The 16,364-nt window shown below is 35.5% G+C and overlaps 1 protein-coding gene across 2 annotated transcripts in view; it reads left to right on the forward strand.

The window, feature by feature from the left end:
• The window catches only part of SYT14 (synaptotagmin 14), a 218,826-nt gene that overhangs the window by 200,267 nt on the left and 2,195 nt on the right, over window positions 1-16,364 (forward strand). For both annotated transcript variants that reach the window (XM_044673948.1, XM_044673949.1), the window contains exon 5: window positions 14,488-14,677. In XM_044673948.1, the coding sequence (XP_044529883.1) occupies window positions 14,488-14,677 (190 nt within the window). The remainder of the gene's footprint in view (window positions 1-14,487; window positions 14,678-16,364) is intronic.

Consider the following 16,364-nt stretch of genomic DNA (forward strand, 5'->3'; position numbering starts at 1 on the left):
AACTAGAGGTAGTCAGCTCCTAGAACCCAGCCTTTTTAGTGTAAGGATTGTCCATAGGAAATACTAAATTCATTTTTATTTAGTTCTTTTTTGACATGTTCTTACATAGGACCTAAAACTATATACCTTTAATTTTCCTTCTAAACCTAAACTGACAAAAAAAAAGACCAATTTACTAATTCCTCCTTCCTACCTGACTTTTTTAGTTCAATTGTTAAGGTTTTTTGGTGGGGATCCAGAATCCTTAGCTTCTAAGTACTGACTCCACTGTTTAAATTTTTTGGTTTTTGTTTTTTTTTAACCTGGGCTTGGTCCAAATAATTTTTTTTGGTCAATGCCTAATCTTTGCCATCCTATTTTACAGTTTTCCCAGTAGTTTTTGTCAAATAATAAGTTCTTTCCCCAAAAACTTGGATCTTTGGGTTTATTGAACATAAGTTGCCATTAACATTAACTGCCATATGTTGATTGCCTAATCTTTCCTACTAATCCACCATCTATTTCTTAGCCAGCACCAGATTGTTTTGATGATTACTACTTTATTATATAGTTTAATATCTGGTACATCCAGGCCTCCTTCCTTCATACTTTTTTCATTAATTCCCTTGATATTCTTGGTCTTCTCTTCACCTTTTGTTCTTCCAAATGAATTTTGTTGTTACTTTTTCTAGTTCTATGAAATAATTTTGAGGTAGTATGATTGGTGTTTCACTGAATAGGTAAGTAAATTTAGGTAGGTTTGTCATTTTCACTATATTGGTTAAGCCTATCCATGAACAACTTATTTTTTCCAATTGTTTAGGTCTGGCTTTATTTGTGTGAAGAGTGTTTAATAATTGTATTCTATATATTGTTGCTGGGTTTATTTTTGTAGGTACACTCCTAAGTATTTTATATTGTCCACAGTTGTTTGAATTGAATTTCCTTTCGTATCTCTTGTTATTGGATTTTGTTGATGGTAAATACCACCAATTTTGTTGGTAGAAATGTTTATGATTTATGTAGATTTATTTTGTATCCTGCAACTTTGCTACAGTTCTTAATAATTTCTATTAGTTTTTTGGTTGATTCTATAGAATTCTCAAGAAATATCATCATGTTGTCTCCAAAGAATAATAACTGCTTCTTCTTTGCCTATTCTAATTCCTTCAATTTCTTTTTCTGCTCTTATTGCTATAGTGAACATGTCTAGTACAATATTAAATAAAAGTGGTGATAATAGGTATCCTTGCTTTACCCCTGATCTTATTGGAAAGGGTCTTAGTTTGCCCCTACTATTTTGACAAGCTTCATGTACTATATTCTAGACCAGTGATGTGCAAACTTTTTAAAGAGTGGGCCAAAGGAAAGGAAATGCTCATCTGTCAGTTTGTTTCTAAAGCAATTCTTTCAAAGTTTCATTGTATTGTATCCTACTCATTGTATTCATCAGATTAGGAATAATGTCACATGGCTGGAATATTCCAGGGGGCCACATCTGGCCTGCAGCTGTAGTTTGCCCATCACTGTTCTAGACTTATTTCAAACACAGCAGAATGAACTATATTTAAACTTTACTAGAGAATGACCTGATCATCTGGAAGCATATGAATTCCTTTTGTAGGGCATGTGAGTGTGTGTGTATGTGTGTGTGTGTGTGTGTGTGTGTTTACATATAAAATTTAGAAAAGAAAGGAAACTTAGTGATCATTAAACCCAATCACCCCATTGTACAGACAGTATAACTAAGGCCTAGAGAATTTAAATAACTTAGTAGTAATAATAATAATAAATAAATAGCACAGACATTAAGTAGTAGAACCAGAATTTGAATACAGGTCCTATAACTTCAAATCTCATGGGATGGGGGGACATATCTGCTTGGTTTGTTTTTTTTTTACTGCCTTATGAAAAATCACCACAAATTATAATGGTACTAAGATTATTAAGTCCTCCTTTATAAAGTACAGATTACAAGTGAGTGTTCTCAGAATTCCAAAAAAAGGATGCTTAATCAGAAATGGGTTCATCAGAACAGATTTTCTGAGAAAGATGAGATTGAAGGTATGGAAAGCATCAGCCAGAAAAGAGGGAAGACATTCTGGCAAAACAAAACAAAACAAAAGGAAATTTTTTGTGGGACACTGAGAAAACTAATTTCAGTGAAGGGAGTAGTAAGAAATAATGTCAAACAAGTAGAGTAGGATCCAATCATAGAAAAGCCTTGAAAAATGTATCATTGAAGAAATTTAAACATGATACACTAGGCAGTATGAATCCTTTTTAAATGCCAAAAATAACTAAGGAAGACTAAGCAAGCATATGCAGGATAGATCAGAGGGATAAGAGACTGAAGTCAGGGAGGTCAACTAGGAAATTTTTGTATTTTAGCTGTGAAGTAATGAGGACTTGTATTATTGTGGCAATAGAAGAAATAGCAAATACAGAACACATTTTGAAGGGAAAATGTCAGAACATTGATGCCTGGTTTGATCTTGAGGATAAAGAAAGTTATCAAAGATAATTGAAAAGTTTCAAGCCTGGTTACTAAAATAATTAAGGTACATTTATAAGGATAGAGATAAGATTTGATGCTAATGTTGAGGGGGAAATTATCCATTTGGTTTTGTATATGCCAGGTGTGAGGTCAAATTAAGATAGCACATGGAAATATCCCGTAAGAAGTTAGAAGAACATTTGGTTATTAATCTCCTCTCATGATTTTATTCATGCTAATAGAAATTTTAGTTTTATTATGCAGCTTATTTCACAGTAACCAACAAGAGTATTAATGTAATTTCAATTTAAGAGATGCAAGGTCAATAAGGTGATTTTTTTACAAAACAATAAAACAAAAAGAGACTTATTTAAAATGGATTAAATTATTTTTCAAAATCTTCCACAAGGTGTCAGCAACACTTTAAGCCATAGTGAACAAGGAGATGTAGTGGTAATTTGGAGCAAAATATCCAAATTCATCAAATATTAAATAGTAAGGAGTAAAGTATTTATTTTTTTATTTCATCTACTATGTTATAGATATAGTACAGGAGCCATAACTAATTTTATATATTGTATAAAGATACTTTTGTGTTGGAAACTATGAAGTGCTTCATTTTTGTAGTATGAGATATAGATACCCCAAAATTAATATTTAATAAAGGAATTTTAATCTCTTAGAGGTGTCATATTTTATATATAGGTGAAACTAGGATCACCAGGGGGCAGCACTATCTTTAAAAAATGTATAAACTGGTAATGACATAATCATGATAGGAATAAAAGGAAATCATCATTTTTCAGTAGACAATAAAGACTAACTTAGAGGTTATTTTAGAGGATACTAAATGTATAGGATTTCAAATTATTCCACTATATGTTTTCTCACCAAAATGGTAAAAAATAATTGCATTTATATGAATTTTATGTAAAATAGTTTTATCTAAAACCTTAAATGTCTAGGTTAAATCAAAGGAAAAGGTTCTTCTTTTGAAATATAACTAAATTGAGCAGATTCAATTACTATACAAGAGATCCAGTTTTTAGTGACTCATTAGAGGTTGACCTATGGAAGCAATCTGCAAAATTCTAGTTGGGAGCCCAAAATTTAAATTTATATCATGATGAAATGGTTGGACATTTTTTCCTTTATTTCTACTGTGTTCTTTTTTATAAGATAAAACAGCCTTTATTAAATTCCTGTTATGTACCTGGAACTGTGCTAGGTTCTAGGAATACTAATAACAGAGAATGAAACAATAACTTTTCTCTAAAAGCTTAGATTTAAAAAAAATAAAATTTATTGACATCTTTTAAATGTGTATATATGTATGTATTATGAAAGAGGGAAAAAAGTTCCATAAAACTAAATACCATATCAAGAAGTCTGCCATTGTATGCACTATTCTCCCACTTCTGCAAAGGAGTGGGGAGAAGATACCTTTTCATGTATTATTATCTTTGAGGCTTTGTGGTCATTATAATTTTCCAGTATTCAGTTTTAATTATCATGTTGTTTTTCTTTCTGTTTACATTTGTCCTAGTATATTTTGTTTTCCTTGTTCGACTTAGTTCATTTTGCATCAGTTCATATAAGTTTTTCCATGCTTCTCCATTTAAGTGTATTATTTCTTATAGCATAGTAAAAAGTCCTATTCAATCATAGACCACAGTTTGTTTAGCCAATGAAGTTTCATTCATTTATGGACCACAGTTTGTTTAGGTATGTCAATTAGTAGCCATGGTATATACTTTGTTCCCAAAGAATACCACAAAATGTAAGGCTATAAATATTTTGGTATATATGGGACCTTTTTCTTTGTTATTTACCTCCTTAAGGTATATTACCTAAGCATTGAAATTTCTGAGTCAAAAGATATGGACATTTTAATCACTTTATTTGCATATTTCCAATTTACTTTTCAGACAATTGCACCAATTCATAGATACACCAATAATGCATTAATGTGCTCATCTTTCCACAATCCTTCTAACATTATTTCCATATTTTGTCATCTTTGCTAATTTTCTGAGTGTGAAGTGAAACCTCAGCTTTATTTTGATTTGCATTTCTCTTCTCAGAGAAATTCTTTCATATGGCAAATAATAATTTGTAGTTATTCTTTTGAGAATCATTTCTTCATAGGTTGACTATTATTAAGAGAAAATGGCTTTTGGTCTTATATATTTCTGTTAGTTGTCTATACATTTTGGATATCAAACCATTATTGGAGATATTTGGCACAGTCAAAATCTTTCACAATTTCTTCTGTTCTTATTTTGATCAAGAATTCATTATCTTCTCTAAGTTGTGAAAGTGTTTTCTCTCTGTCTCTTCTAGTTTTTGTTTATGATATAGCACTTAGTAATCAGGTCATATATCCATTATGAAGTTATTGTATGATAATAGTATAAAGTATTGGTCTAAGTATAATTTTTCCAGACTAGTTTCTAGTTTTCCAAGCAGAGTTCTTTCCTAGCTAATTTATAAAGAGTAGTCTTAACAAAGAAATCATACAATTGTCATGATATTTTACTAACACCAAATTGTCCTAATTTTTTTGTAATGTTTTTGCCAATTATACATAGAACACTTTTTAAAATAATGTTTATTTTTTAGAAAAGTTATCATGGTTATATGATTCATGTTCTTACTTTCCCCTTCACCCCTCCAACCTCCTCCCCCCCCATGGTTTTAATATGTGTCATCGATCAAGACATATTTCCAAATTGTTGATAGTTGCATAGGTGTGGTACTTTCAGGTCTACATCCCCAATCATGTCCGCCTCAACCCATGTGTTCAAGCAGTTGCTTTTCTTCTGTGTTTCCTCTCCTGAAGTTCTTCCTCTGAATGTGGGTAGGGTTCTTTTCCATAAGTCCCTCAAAATTGTTATGGATCATTGCATTGCTGCTAGTACAGAAGTCCATTACATTCTATTTTACCACAATGTATTGGTCTCTATGTACAAAATTCTTTTGGCTCTGCTCCTTTCACTCTGCATCAATTCCTGGAGGTCTTTCCAGTTCACATGGAATTCCTCCAGTTTATTATTCCTTTCAGCGCAATAATATTCCATAACCAACATATACCACAGTTTGTTCAGCCATTCCCCAATAGAAGGGCATACCCTCGTTTTCCAGTTTTTTGCCACCACAAAAATCATGGTTATAAATATTTTCGTACAAGTCTGTTTATCTATTATCTCTTTGGGGTACAGACCCAACAATGGTATGGCTGGATCAAAGGGCAGGCAATCTTTTATAGCCCTTTGAGCGTAGTTCCAAATTGCCATCCAACATGGTTGGATCAGTTCACAGCTCCACCAGCAATGCATTAATGTCCCAATTTGGCCACATCCCCTCCAACATTCATTACTCTCCCCTACTATCATGTTAGCCAATCTGTGAGGTGATACCTCAGCATTGTTTTGATTTGCATTTCTCTAATTATTAGAGATTTAGAGCACTTTCTCATATGCTAATTGATAGTTTTGATTTCTTTATCTGAAAATTGCCTATTCATGTCTCTTGCCCATTTATCAATTGGGGGAATGGCTTGATTTTTTATACAATTGATTTAACTCCTTGTATATTTGAGGAATTAGACCCCTGTAGGAGTTTTTTGTTATAAAGATTTTTTCCCAATTTGTTGTTTCCCTTCTGATTTTGGTTGCATTGTTTTTGTTTGTACAAAAGCTTTTTAATTTAGTATGATCAATCATCCCATTCACATTCAGAGTTATAATTATCAGTTGTGCATTCCCAAACATTTTGATATCCTCTCTTAGTTCTACCCCTTCTTTGGCTATTTCCTTTTAAACCAGTGATTTGTTTTAAACCAGTAACCCTTGTCCCCTCCCTTGATTTACTATCCTTTCTACCCCCTCCCTTGTTATTACCCTCTTTTTATTTTTAAGGCCTAAGGAATTCCTTCTCCCTTCTCCTCCCCTCCCTTTTTTGACCTCTCCACTCCTCTGCTCCCCTTGGTTTATCCCTTCTGACTTTCTCAGTAGGGTTAGATAGAGTTCTATATCTCAATGGATTAATTAAGGGTTAATTCCACTGAGAGAAAGGTTTAAATATTACCTCTTAATGCTTTTTTCCTCTCCTTCTTATAATAGTATTCATCCCCTCCCCTTCCCATGCCCTCTTTGTGTGTAATAGAATATCCTATTTTTTCTTATTCATTCAAGTTTCTCTTGGTGTCCTCTACTATTCACCCCCCTCTTTCCCACCCCCACCCCCTTATCATCTTAGACCATTTAGTACTCCAACCTCTCCCTGTGAATAATTCTTCTAATTACTATAATAGTGGATACTATAATAGTGAATAGAGTTCACTACAGAGAATTACACATAACATTTCTCCATATTGGAATACAAATAATTAGATCTTATTGAAGCCCTTAAAGAGGCAAATTTTAAAATAAGAGTTTTCTTTCTTTCCCCTCTGTTTCTTATTTACCTTTTCATGTTTCTCTTGGTTTTCGTGGTTGTATATTGAACTTTCCATTTAGTCCTGGTCTTTTCTGTGCAAATACTTGGAAATCTTCTATCTTGTTGAATGCCCAAACTTTCCCCTGGAAGTATATAGTCAGTTTTGATGGGTAGGTGATCGTTGGTTGTAGACACAGTTCTCTTGCCTTTCTGAATATCATATTCCAAGCCTTGCGGTGTTGTAGTGTGGAGGCTGCCAGATCCGGTGTGATCCTGATTAGTGCTCCCTGATATCTGAATTGTCTCTTTCTGGCTTCTTGTAAAATTTTTTCTTTTACTTGGAAGCTCTTGAATTTGGCTATTCTATTCCTGAGGGTTTTCTTTTCAGGGTCTAGTGTAGAGGGTCATCTATGGATCCTTTCAATGGCTATATTGTCTTCTTGTTGTAGAACTTCAGGGTAGTTTTGCTGAATAATTTCTTTTAGTATGGAGCCCAAATTTCTATTAATTTCTGCTTTTTCAGGAAGACCAATGATTCTCAAATTGTCTCTTCCAGACCCGTTTTCTTGATCTGTCACTTTATCAGTGAGATATTTCATGTTTCCTTCTATTTTATCAGTCTTTCGACTTTGTTTTCTTTGTTCTTGCTGTCTTGAGAGATCATTGGCTTCTACTTGCCCAATTCTTGTCTTTAGGGACTGGTTTTCTGCTATAATATTTTGATTTTCCTTTCCGATTTGGTCTATCCTGTTTTCCAGCTGTTTGATTTTGGTCTCCAATTTGCTTATCAATTCTTTTGATTTGGGGGCATCTTTTTCAAATTGCCCAATTCTAGCCTTTAGAGACTGGTTTTCGCCTATAATCTTTTGGTTTTTCCTTTTGAATCTGGTCTGTTTGGTTCTTCAAGGGTTCCAGCTGGTCATTTCTGGTCTTCAATTTGCTTATCAATTTATTTGATTTCTGAGCCTCACTTTCTAATTGCGAAATTCTGGCTTTTAAACTGTTATTTTCTTGCCAGTTCTCTACTGTCTTTCTCATAATCTCAGATTTGAACTCTTCAAGAGTTTGTGACCAGTTTTCATTTTGGGGGGAATGTTTGGATATGATTACTTGTTTGTTCTCCTCCGCTGTTTGCTCTTTTGTCTGGATTTTTTCAGTGTAAAAGTTGTCAAGTGTTAAGGATTTCTTCTTGATCTTTCTCTTCTGGGATTCTTGTCTCTGGCTTGCCATTATGAGCCACGTGCCCTCTCAGCTTTATCCTCACTCCCAATGTCTGTCTGCGCTCTTTAGGCTCCTGAGGTCTCAGGTCTAGTTGTTCTCAGGGTCAAGCCTCCTGGCAGTCTCCTTGCTTGTTCCTCTGCCCGAAGCTCCTTTAACAGTCTCAGAGAGCTGCTTCCACAGTCATACACCCCTCTGCACTGGGTCCCCACTCAAGGTCCTTGCCTGCACTCAGGATCCGCATCTGCAGCTGCGACCACGCCTGAGCTCAGGGTCTGTGTTCAAAGTCCACGCGTTCTTTAGCCTCTTGGGGTCTTAAGTCTTGCTGCTCTCAGGAACAGGCCCTGGTGGTCCCAGGTAGCTGTCAAGGACTTAATAGATGCCCCAAACTTGCTCTAGCTCTTGTGCGCTGGCTTTGGCCCTGTAGGTGGTGGTGGGGGTGGGAGGGGTTGCTCAGCTCGTGTTTTAGTAGAGCTATTTCACCCCTTTATAGCATGGAAATGCCCTGATCCCACGTACCTTCAATGCTGCACCCTGTTGTGGGGTCTCTCCGTTAGTCTGGATTTGTTTTTATGTCCCCTTGAGGAGTCCTATATGTTTCGGTTAGGAGAGGTTAAGCAGCTGCTTTTTACTCTGCCACCATCTTAACCCGGAACTCCCATAGAGCAATTTTTAACATTCCTTTTCTTATATTTTTGAGTTCCAAATTTTCTCCCTCCCTTTCCCCATCCCTGAGACAATAAGCAATTTTATACACATTTGCTATCCTACAATACATATTTTCATATTCATCATGTTGTCAAAGAAAAACTCATTCAGAATATTCAGTGAAAAATGGTGTTTCAATCTGCATCCAGGCTCCATCAGTTCTCTGGCAATAAATAACATTTTTCAACATGAGTCCTTTGGAGTTGTCTTACATCATAATATTGCTGATAATAGCTAAGTCATTCATAGTTGATCATCATATAATTTATTTTTATTGTTTACTCTGTATAATGTTCTCCTGGTTCTGCTCACTTCACTTTGCATCAGTTCGGTTAAGTCTTTATAGTTTTTTCGCAATTCATCTGGTTCATCACTTTTTAAGGCACAAAAGTATTCCATCACAATCATATCTCACAATTTGCTCTGCCTTTCCCAGTTGATGGATATCCCCTCAGTTTTGAATTTTTTGCTACCACAAAAAGAGCTGCTATGAATATTTTTGCACAAACAGTTCCTTTTCTCTTTTTTAAAAAAAATCTCTTTGGGATACAGACCCAATAGTGATATTATTGGATGGTATGCACAGTTTATAACCATTTGGCTATGGTTCTGAATTGCTCTCCAGAATGGTTAGATCAGTTCACAACTCCACCAACAGTGCATTAGTGTCCCGATTTTGCCATATACCCCTCCAACATTCTTCATTTTCCTTTTCTGTCATATTAACCAATCTGATAGGTGTGAGATGTGTCAGAGTTGTTTTCTTTGGCATTTATCTAATCAATAGTGATTTGGAGCATTTTTTTCATACAACTATAGATAACTTTGATTTCTTCATCTAAAAACTGCCTATTCATATCCTTTGATGATTTATCAATTCAGGAATGACTTGTATTCTTATAAATTTGACTCAGTTTTTGATATATTTGATACATGAGGCCTTTGTCAAGGACATTTTCTGTAAAAAAAAATTTCCTCAGTTTTTTGTTTTCCTTCTGTTATTGGTTGCATTCATTTTATTAGTGCAAAACCTTTTTAATGTAATGTAATCAAAATTATCTATTTTACATCCTGTAATGCTTTCTGACTCTTATTTGCTCATCACTTTGTTTCCCTTGTCCATAGATCTGACAAATAAACTCCCCTAGCTTGCTTGTGGTATCACCCTTTATGTCTAAATCATGTATCCATTTTGATCTTATCATAGTATACAGTGTGGGATATTGATCTATATCTGGTTTCTGCCATACTGTTTCCCATTTTTTCCAGTTTTGGTGTTTTTTTTTTGTCAAATAGTGAGTTATTGTTCCAAAAACTTGGATCTTTGGATTTCTCAAACATTAGATTATTATCGTTATTTACTGCTGTTTTTTTCCTGTACTATCCCTCTAATTTTTGCAAGCAGTTTTGCATTGTAATTCCAGTGTAGGTACCTTTAGACCTCGGGCAAATCCAAAAGTTTACTCTCTGAAATATTCCATTAAGCTCTCTATCTTTTCTAATTCAGATTAAGAGACTGCTCATTCTGTAGTGATTCTGTCACCTTGTTGACCCAAACTTCCCATATTTGCTTCCTGAAAGAAGCTGGTCCTATCCCAGAGAAACTTTCTAAATCTGGCCTAAGACCGGGGTGCATTTATGCTAGACCTCTTCCCTTTCTTAAGAACTGTCTTCAGTGCCTTTGCTGTCAGATGCCCCTTACTCACAAAGGCCTCTAAAGGAGGTGGGTAGACATGGGAATCTTTTCCCAGATCCTCCATTTGGGGAGGGTACCCCAGAGCATTAACAGAAACATTTCCTAACCAGCTGATCTCCTGGACTTCTCAAAACCCTGCAGTTCACGTTCCAAGTGGCTTACCTCAGACCCCTGCAAAGAGTGGCCTCCTCCTGCTCTCTAGTTTCTTTCTGTGTGTTTTCGCAATAGAGTCCGAGTTCCTTGAGGCCAGAGACAACTTATTCCTTTCTTTAAATCTCCTGTGCTGCTTAGCACAATGCTTGGCACAGAGTAGGTGCTTAATAAATGTTTTTTGACCGTTGACTACTCTTCTGATCAGCTCCTCCATTGGAGATTACTTTCCAGGTACTGTTCCCTACTACCTAGTGATCTTATTTTTAATGTTCCCATATGTTAATCATACATTAGTCTGGGCATAGAGTCCCGATCAGGTAGCGTCCCTAACCCTGCTTGCTAGGAGTCACCTCTCCCGGCCCCCATTCCTCTCTGCCCCTCCCTCACCTTATTGGGGTATAAAAATCATTGGTCAAGAGAAGGGGGTCTCCGTGAGACTGCCCCCTCCCTGCAGCCTAGCAGGGTCATTGGGTAGTGCACATTTGCCCTCAGTCAACAGTTTTCAATCAGACCTGTTAAATTTTCCATGTTAACACGCTGAGCTAAAAAACAACTGTAGGTTCCCCACCATACACAGTGGGGTCGTAGACTTCAGGTGTAGCACTGGGAGAGACATTGGGGCTGGCTCATGCACATCCCATCTTTCACAGATGAGGAAGAGAAGGTCCTGTGCAAGGCCATTGGAGGAGAAGTGGCAAGAGTCAGAGAGGGAATAATAAAGGAAGAAATGGGCTTCAGAGCTACCATCTGTGTTGGACTGTCCTTCTGGCAGTCTTTTTTCCTTTCTTATTCTGAGGATGAGGTCTGCTTTTTAAGTGAGGTGCAATTAGTGCTATGGAGCCCCTAATCAGGCCTCCAAGGGGCCTGCTTTAAGAGGGAAAGTTCTGTCCCCAGCCAAGGGGAAGGGAGCAGAGATCAAAGGAGCAGGCAAAAGGCAAAGTCAAGCTTCCTATTCCAGCCTTCCCTGCAAGGCCCAGCCCTGTGCCAGCACCCCTGCAGTTTCCTTGCCCGTTCCCACTCCCTGCTTGTCAGGGCTTTTTACCTCACCTGGAGACTAAATAGCTGGCCCTCATGCCTGGTTTCTCCAGGCTGCAGCTATTGACTGCTCCTGCTGCTAAGATTCCTGGAGCCATTGCCTCCAGCTATCTTCCCCTAGCCAGGTTTCGAATGTTCACTTCCCTGGGGCATGGAGAAGGCCCTGAGGAAGAGGCACCATTCCAGGAAATAAAATTCACTCACTGCACAGCTGGCAGCTCAGGCCTGGCCAGGGGAATTCTCCTTCTCTTCTCTACTTCACTGTTATTTGCCGCCCCTTCTACCCCACCCTTTCCTCGGAAGAACATGAGGGACCGGTTGTGTGTGGGAATCAAATTAAATTAAATCCAACAAACGTTTTAGAAATAGTGGAAATTAAGTCACTTAACAGCAAAATCTTAAGAATTGCAATAGTTGGCAGTGTGTGTGTTTTACTCTTTTCTAAAGGAACTGTTAAATATGAGTGGTTTATGGGCAAATTGAAATCAGTTTGTGTTTATAATTTATAATTATAATGTTTATAACAGTACAGGAGCTATACTTGATTAAAAAAAGTTTTATTGTTCCTCTTGTTTGAGCCAGTTTTTAATTCATGTGGAATTCATAGTTTTGTTACTATATTTTTGTACTTTTCATTTAATCTTGACATATTGGCATCACTTAAAGAAATAGGATAAGCATAATTAATTCTAATGTGGTGAGACAATATATGCAGTTTATTCTTTGCCTTCTCCCTGAATAAAAAAAATTTTTTTTCTACCTTCATAGAATGTCTTATAACCCTTCACCCTTGAGGGAAAGTGCTAGAAAGAAATAGGATACTGTGTTGGGAGGGAATAGGAAGAAGTGATACTTTTACTGTTATTTGCCTGTGGGACTGCTCCTTTAAGTAACCTAGTAATGACTGGAATTTGTTTGACGGTGGGTTAATCACCAACAGCTACTGCTACCTAGGCAAACCCCAGTTATAAATTAATGATGGGAGCTGCAGAGAGAGTGGGTGGAGATCTCTGGATATACACTGAATTGAGCAGCATGCCCTGAGGAATATTCTGAGGAGAGAAACCACTTGAGTATACAGTATCCATATTTAATTTGTTTTTACTACAATCATTCTATTTCTATAGCTATTTCTATGTAGCTTTTGTTGTAGTCGATGAGATTTCCACCACTGTGCCAGCCATGGTTAGAGAGTTACTTTGACTGTTCTGAAAAAGTCAGGTGATCTACAGTTTAATTCTTTTTTTCCATGGCTGAAAGAGAATGAAACCTGTTAGAATGACACTTTTTTTGCCAGCCATTTCCACAACCCTACTAGACTTCCGTGGATGAGATCCCACAGGACCTTAAAAACCATGTCTTCTGGAAGTGGACAGTGGAAGAAAAAGAGTTGGAATTTCCCCATTCACTAGTCAAGTGGGAACAGGAATCAGTTGTCTTTCTTTTGAATTCCCAAAGCCTTTCACATAACCATCTTCAAAGGTCATCATATTGCTAAAATATAGTGCCATATATCATCTATGGTCATGAACAAACTGTGTGAAACATTGCATGGAAGCCAGAAAAGCCTTATGTAGTTGTGAGGAAAGTTCTTTGTAAACTCAAAAGATCTGTTTAAATGTGAACTATTATTTTTCTGTTACGTGACTCCAGTTTAGTATACTTTAATATGGAAGCACTATATTATGAAAAATAGATTTCACAGATGTTGCCTAGTATAGAAAATTTATAAAACGTACAAAAACATACTTTCGACCCTAAAATACTTAAGTGTTGAAATGTTAATCGAAATTTTTTTTCTTCTCCATTTTTGACAGTCATTAAGTACATATCCAGTCACAGTGACAACAATATCTGTTGTTGGCCAGTGGCTTGGGAATCTAAATATATATAATATTTTGCAAGGTTGAAGAATATATGTTTATACATTTTTGAAAATGAATTCAGTGGATCAATTCAATTACCAGTTTGGTATTGTTCAATATGCACATGTAAGTAACACTTACATATCAACTATGAAGTACTAGATCCTTTATATCTTTTGGTTCTTTAGCTTCATAAGATGGGTAAAAAGTATTTAATATTTTTAATTTATGGGAAGATAAAAATAATATGATTTAGAAAAAATCTATTATAATTTGGTTAAATTTTATTTCATCAGGGCCTTGAAAAATCAAAGTACAAGATACCAAGAGAGATTTTCTCCTCACGAAATGCTTATTTAAGTGTTCTGCCTTAAAGTCAACGAGTGCTTGGATGTTATGTTTTATTTCAATGAAACTATATATATATATATATTAATGTTTATAACCCAGAAAACAAATTATGTAAAAGTACATGTAGTCATAGTATTTTCTTGTCGATAGGTGTAGCATCCAGGATGTAAAGGAATCATTCTTTGATTTTGACTCTGATTTCAATCATTTTATCAGTTACTAAGCACTGATTACCTACTTTAAGCATAGCACTCGTATATATGTGTGAGTGTGTGTGTGTGTGTGTGTGTGTGTATAGTTATATATACCCATATATCTATATAAATAGAATTTATGGAATCTCTTATTATCTCCTTTTTACTTCTTCGAGCTTTTATATATAACTAAAAGACCAGCAAGTACAATAATATGCTGGTAACTTCATTTCTAGCCTGGTGATATGAGAATTAGCCTTATAACCCCTGCTCTTGAGAGTTATCTCTCTAATTCCAACAGGAACAGTATTCTTCCACAAATGCTTCTAAAAGTTTTCTTTATGATTCCAGGGCTGTGGCTCCCAGATGAGCATGTCAGAAATGTCCTGTAGTGAAAGTACATCTTCTTGTCAGTCTCTAGAACATGGCTCAACTCCAGAAATCCTCATTGGCCTGCTTTATAATGCCACAACTGGCAGATTATCGGCAGAAGTGATAAAAGGCAGCCACTTCAAAAACTTGGCAGCAAACAGACCACCCAGTGAGTGAAAATCTTTTTTTTTTTAAATCCTAATACTTTTTATACTTGTGGGACTCTCAGTGGTGGGGACTTCAATCCTATCATTTAGACCTACCCAATAAAAATGAAATGGTACAATCATCAACTAATCTGTTTCATGTTTTCTATTTCCAATCATTTGGGAAATAAATCTGAAATTCAAAATATTAGCTATGAGTTGACAAGACTTTTAATTTTTTATGGTAACTTGAATAAATTCTCTTTATCATAATGTTTAACTATTAAGTATTACTGCTAGAAAGGAAAAATTAAAGCATTTTAAAAGTATATAATAATTAATAGACCTATGTAAAACTATTATTCTTAAACAAAAGGCTAATGTCCTTGTATTTCTCTTAGTGTACTTCTATAAGCCATAGTATTTACTCATGTATTTTCTCTTTATATCTTTTTACTACTACATTTTGAGAAGAGATTATTTTCCCAGGTAATTCTCCTTCATTTTACTTTTTTTTCTACTCTTAAATAGCTGCCAGCAGAAACTTCTCTAAGGTACATGTTCTTTATCCTTGCCAAGGCAGATAAGTTAAAGCAGTCAGCTGTTCATACTAGTTGGTACTTATTCCTCTGTTCCTGCCCCTGCCTCACTGCCCCTCAGTCCTCACCACCTTTATCTCTATTTCCCCATCCAACTTCCCTCTGCTGGGATCCTGGGAGGGAAGGGATTCTGATCTTGTAGTGTGGGCTTCTAACTCTGCAGAAAGTCACAAGCAGTGCACCAGGGCATAAGTCATTCTTCCCTTGACCCAAATGTGATTAAATCTCCAACTAAAACTTAAAAAAAATCTTTAAAGTAATCAACACCCTTCAGGTAGTTGAAAATCTTTCATAAATATTTAAATATAGATTCCAATCAACTTTGCAACAACTTATGCTGCAATTTTGAATGTTATTATTTGTTAGTGAATGGGAATGAAAAAATCTTAAAGATTAATGAAATTTTTGTCAGCAGTAATGTTAAGAACCAAGATGCCTTCACTCTTTTTTACCTTTCCCCTTCATACTTTACAGTGAAAATATCAAGGAACAAGGAAGAAGTTACATGAGTAAATACTACATATTGTAGTTAATCCTTAATTACTGATGTTAATATAATTGGGGGGAAGCATGGATAAATGAAATCTATATTTTAGCCTACAGTTTAATGTCTTTGACACATAAATCTTTAATTAGGTTTGCTATACTGCAGTAGAATGACTCATGTGCATTTACCCTCCTATTCTTCTAAACCACTGTGCATTGGCCTAAAAGCAAGCAAGAGGGAAAAAAGTTGATAGCTTGGCTAATACACAAAATAGATGATAACTTCTTACGTAATCAGTAGTTGATTATACTTTGTAATTACTGATGAAAACTGTCTAATGCTTAATCATTTAATGGAAACTTACAAAATAAAGAATGGATAATTTTCAGGTTAAGAAGAATGTTACATTGCTAATTATTTCAGAATCAGGGCAATAGCATTAGAATTGATTGATAATAATGACTGACTGACAGTAGAATGGTAAGCTAAATGCAATTTGTCAATTTTTTAAATGATACAAATGTGGATTATGATTTAATTAAAAGACTTATTTTTTAGTATATTCTCTACAATTCCCCCAAATTCATAGGCCCTCCATAAATAATTAGATTGGATTAAATTATG

This window comes from Gracilinanus agilis, chromosome 4, assembly GCF_016433145.1.
Source record: "Gracilinanus agilis isolate LMUSP501 chromosome 4, AgileGrace, whole genome shotgun sequence".
Lineage (NCBI taxonomy): Eukaryota > Metazoa > Chordata > Mammalia > Didelphimorphia > Didelphidae > Gracilinanus > Gracilinanus agilis.